Below are 5,237 nucleotides of genomic sequence, written 5' to 3'. Positions count from 1 at the left end.
CAAGTGAATTTATATATATTCCATAGTACGGCGACCAAAACTGAACTGCATAATCTAAATGGGGCCCTAACAGAGCAAGATATAGCTGAAGAACACCACCTGGTCTTGTTACTAAGAACAACAACTAGGAAGAAAGAAGATAGTGGTAAGGTTTGTGATGTTGTGTTCCTTGACTTTATCAAAGCTTTTGATAGTGCCGCATGAAAGACTGATTAAAAATATAGAGGTTCATGGTATTGGAGTTGCTACATTTTAAATTTGGGGTTCTATATTAAAAAATGGCGTCTTTGCTATAGAAAGACAAAAAAGAGTTAGGGGTGACATGATAGAGGTGTACAGGTGGATGAATGGTCATAACAATGGGGATATTAAAAGTATCAACACAATACAGAACACGAAACAATGTTTAGATTTAAGAAAGGCCTGGGTAAATACTGGTTTGGTAACAGGGTTGTTGATTTGTGGAACCAATTACTGCGTAACGTGGTGGAGGTGGGGCTCCTTCGATTGCTTCAAACGTGGGTTGGACATGTTTATGAGCGGAATTGGATAGTTATAAATACTAGCTGCCTTGTATGGGCCAATTGGCCATCTGCAGTTTCTTTTATTCTTATGTTCTTATTATGTATTGCCTATTACACATATATTACACCCCCCTCCCATCCATAACACACACACATTATTAAACGTAGTAGTATAGTAAAAACAAATTAAAACTGATATACTTTATTAAAAAATGCAATAAATTCCAAGAATATAATATTTAAAAAGTGCGCCGATTCCTCTTGGGCTCCGCGTTTTGTCCGGCGTTGTCGCATTTTCTTGCCGTGTTGGATGTTTACACTCTCAGATGTCGCACTGGTAACCTGCTTTTGGGGGGACTTTCCGGTTTCGTGGAAATTTTGTCAATGGATTCCCTTAAGCGTCGCAGGAAAATAGGAAGGGTTGGGCGCCTCCTTGGGGTCTTGTGTGTTGCTTCGCGAAGCAACTTATCGAGGGACGGGTGTTGCTTGGGTAACAGCTTCGTTATCTCCAACATTAATTTCCCATAAGAATATACGTCTGAGGCAAAAGTACTTTCCTTTTTCTGAAGGACTTCGGGGGCATATGTTGTATGAATACAAGGGTGTCCTTCAAGGAAAATTTTGACCTTGTTTTTGGACGCAAAACCAAAATCTATTATGCTAATGTTTGGTTTGTGAGGCGGACCTTGGATCATGATGTTATCACACTTTATATCATTGTGTACTAAGCCGGCTTCATGGATCTCATTTAGCTTTATACCAACCTGAAGTCCTACGTCAAGTAGGTCATACTGTGGATTTCTCAAGACATCAAGTAGGGTCTGGTTGCCTTTATAGGTGGTCACAAGTGATGGTGGATTCACTGACCTATGCAACAACAAAGGGGCGCCTCCTGCACCATTCAGTAACGAGAGCACGTTACCTTCTCTTTCAAACATCTCGGAAAACTCTGAAGATTTTGCTACTTTCAGCGCTGCTGGCTGACCGTCCCAGTCCATGAGGGACACCGTCCCATACGTCCCTGAACCGAGAAGTTTCATCTTGACTCTTGGTAAGCCTCTGACCCGTTAAATTCTTGTAAGCCACTGACTAGTCCCGTTAACTTGATATTAATATCCTAGATAACAAATATTAGTCAAGATGGACCAGAGTTGACCAAACCACACAGTAGACAATGAAGGTACGACAAAGGTTTGGTCTGTCCTGTACCGTTCTCAAGTCGATTGTGATGAAAGAAGGAGACTTCTTTCTATATATAGTCTAAAGAGAGGTGAGGTGAAGGTGAGAGGTGACAAGGAAATCTTTGAGGAAGAAAATCTTACACCTCGCCTCCAACACGTTAAGCGATAATTGGTTCCACAAATCAACAACCCTGTTACCGAACCAGTATTTAGCCAGGTCTTTCTTAAATGTAAACTCATCCAATATATATATCCACTGTTTCGTGTTGTCTTGTGTTGTTACTTTTAATACCCTATTAATATCCCCTTTGTTATGCCCATTCATTCACTTGTACACCTCTATCATGTCACCCCTAATTCTTCGCCTTTCTATAGCACCCCAATTTTTAATATAGCAACTCCAATACCATGGGCCTCTATCTTTTTAATCAGTCTTTCATGTGGCAACTGCCTCAACTATATAAGAACTTCATCTTCACTACTCACTATCTTCATCTCTACTACTCACTAGATTTCACAGGAACGTAGTATACAATACACAACTGAATAGATCGAATACTAATGACCCGCAATGGATAACAAAGGATCTGAAGAACCTTATAGGTAGAAAGAGCGTGGTACAAAAGGACTAAGAATGAGGAAGTCAGTTTAGAACAGAAATTCATACAAAGGTTAGAAATATTAAAAAAAGAGAGATAATAAGGAGGGCAAAAAGAAACTATGAAGTTCGCATAGCAGGGCAATCAAAGACAAATCCTAAAGGGGTTTTTCAGTTATATCAAAGATTAGGGAAAGGATAGGTCCATTAAAAACTGAGACAGGTCAGATAACGGATAATGACGAAGAGATGAGTAGTATTTTTAATAAATACTTTATCTCTGTATTTACTGAAGAGGAACTTAACAATATGCCTTGAGCCGAACAAGTCTGTGAGGGTGGGGACGAGGACAGGTTGACTAGTTTAGCAGTTACCAGAATGTAATTAAACAAATATTTTAACTCAGACCAAACAAATAGCAATAGCAGCTTCCTCGTATGGCCAATAGCAGCTGCCTCGTATGAGCCAATAGCAGCTGCTATCGTATGGGCCAATAGCAGCTGCCTCGTATGGGCCAATAGCAGCTGCCTCGTAATGAGCCAATAGCAGCTGCCTGGTATGAGCCAATAGCAGCTGCTATTCGTATGGGCCAATAGCAGCTGCCTCGTATGAGCCAATAGCAGCTGCCTCGTATGGGCCAATAGCAGCTGTCTCGTATGGGCCGATAGCAGCTGTCTCGTATGGGCCAATTGCAGTTGCCTGGTATGAGCCAATAGCAGCTGCTATCGTACGGGCCAATAGCAGCTGCCTCGTATGAGCCAATAGCAGCTGCTATCGTATGGGCCAATAGCAGCTGCCTCGTATGAGCCAATAGCAGCTGCCTCGTATGAGCCAATAGCAGCTGCCTCGTATGGGCCAATAGCAGCTGCCTCGTATGAGCCAATAGCAGCTGCCTCGTATGGGCCAATAGCAGCTGCCTCGTATGGGCCGATAGCAGCTGTCTCGTATGGGCCAATAGCAGCTGTCTCGTATGGGCCAATAGCTGCAGCTGGTATTGGTAGTCTGGTTAGTAGTGTGTGGTGGTGGTGGTGGTCTGGTTAGTAGTCTGTGGTGGTGGTGGTCTGGGTAGTAGTCTGTGTTGGTGGTCTGGTTAGTAGACTGTTGTGGTGGTGGTGGTCTGGTTAGTAGTCTGTGGTGGTGGTGGTGGTCTGGTTAGTAGTCTGTGGTGGTGGTCTGGTTAGTAGTCTGTGGTGGTGGCCTGGTTAGTAGTCTGTGGTGGTGGTCTGGTAGTAGTCTGTGGTGGTGGTGGTGGTCTGGTTTGTAGTCTGTGGTGGTGGTGGTGGTCTGGTTAGTAGTCTGTGGTGGTGGTCTGGTAGTAGTCTGTGGTGGTCTGGTTTGTAGTCTGTGGTGGTGGTGGTGGTCTGGTTAGTAGTCTGTGGTGGTGGTCTGGTAGTAGTCTGTGGTGGCGGTGGTCTGGTTAGTAGTCTGTGGTGGTGGTGGTGGTCTGGTTAGTAGTCTGTGGTGGTGGTCTGGTAGTAGTCTGTGGTGGTGGTGGTCTGGTTAGCAGTCTGTGGTGGTGGTCTGGTTAGTAGTCTGTGGTGGTGGCCTGGTTAGTAGTCTGTGGTGGTGGTCTGGTTAGTAGTCTGTGGTGGTGGTGGTGGTCTGGTTAGTAGTCTGTGGTGGTGGTGGTGGTCTGGTTAGTAGTCTGGGGTGGTGGTGGTGGTCTGGTTAGTAGTCTGTGGTGGTGGTGGTCTGGTTAGTAGTCTGTGGTGGTGGCCTGGTTAGTTGTCTGTGGTGGTGGTCTGGTTAGTAGTCTGTGGTGGTGGTGGTGGTCTGGTTAGTAGTCTGTGGTGGTGGCCTGGTTAGTAGTCTGTGGTGGTGGTGGTGGTGGTCTGGTTAGTAGTCTGTGGTGGTGGTGGTGGCCTGGTTAGTAGTCTGTGGTGGTGGTGGTGGTCTGGTTAGTAGTATGTGGTGGTGGTGGTGGTCTGGTTAGTAGTCTGTGGTGGTGGTCTGGTTAGTAGTCTGTGGTGGTGGTGGTCTGGTTAGTAGTCTGTGGTGGTGGTGGTGGTGGTGGTCTGGTTAGTAGTCTGTGGTGGTGGTGGTGGTCTGGTTAGTAGTCTGTGGTGGTGGTGGTGGTCTGGTTAGTTGTCTGTGGTGGTGGTGGTGGTCTGGTTAGTAGTCTATTGTGGTGGTCATCCTCGTCAACCTGTCCTCGTCCCCACCCAAATAGACTTGTTCGGCTGAAGACATATTATTAAGTTCCTCCTTAGTAAATACAGATACAAAATATTTATTAAAAATATTACACATCTCTTCATCACTATCTGTTATTTGACCTGTCTCAGTTTTTAATGGACCTATCCTTTCCCTAGAATATTCTTAAATAAGTTATATATTGAATCCACATCGAAATCCCCAATTACGTCACCTATCGCTGGGTTCATGTCTCGCTCCAAGACCGGCCCACACCCCATACCCAAGACATTCCAATCAATTTGACCCAAAAAAATTTCTTAGGCTATTAAAATCAGCTTTTCGAAAATCTGGCACTTTAACAGAATTTTCTCCTACAGGTCTATTCCATTCTATGGTAAATCTGATTTCTTTGAGATCACTGTTCCCTAGCTCACTCCCTATTTCGATGTCATTAATTTGTGTTTCCCTGTTAGTTAACACTAAATCTAAAATATTATTTTCCCGTGTTGGTTCCTTAATGTGTTGCGTAAGAAAGCAATCGTCAATTAATTCTAGAAAATCTTCTGCTTCACTATTCCCTGTTTTGTTCAACCAGTTTATTCCACTAAAATTTAAGTCACCCATGACATAAATACTGTTAGATCTAGATGCCCTAGATATTTCATCCCATAGATGCTTTGCTTCCATTCTGTCTAAATTTGGTGGCCTATATATAACTCCTATTATAATATTATTTGCTTTTTCGTTTAATTCTATCCAAATAGTTTCTGTGTGTGGCTCAGTTTTGATTCCTTCTTT

General features: G+C 43.7%; 1 protein-coding gene across 1 annotated transcript; it reads right to left on the bottom strand.

The window, feature by feature from the left end:
- Positions 1-838: 838 nt before the first annotated feature.
- On the bottom strand, positions 839-1,564 carry LOC123752491 (probable serine/threonine-protein kinase DDB_G0267514). Its single transcript, XM_045734541.2, has one exon. The coding sequence runs from the start codon at positions 1,562-1,564 to the stop codon at positions 839-841; it is 726 nt and encodes a 241-aa protein (XP_045590497.2).
- Between the last annotated feature and the right edge of the window lie 3,673 nt (positions 1,565-5,237).

This window comes from Procambarus clarkii, chromosome 4 (genome assembly GCF_040958095.1).
Source record: "Procambarus clarkii isolate CNS0578487 chromosome 4, FALCON_Pclarkii_2.0, whole genome shotgun sequence".
NCBI classification, from domain to species: Eukaryota; Metazoa; Arthropoda; class Malacostraca; order Decapoda; family Cambaridae; genus Procambarus; species Procambarus clarkii.
This window is presented reverse-complemented; position numbering and strand designations above follow the sequence as displayed.

Bases quoted from the DNA above. Each gene is read 5' to 3' on its own strand.
- LOC123752491 (XM_045734541.2), bottom strand. From the start codon at position 1,564: ATGAAACTTCTCGGTTCAGGGACGTATGGGACGGTGTCCCTCATGGAC.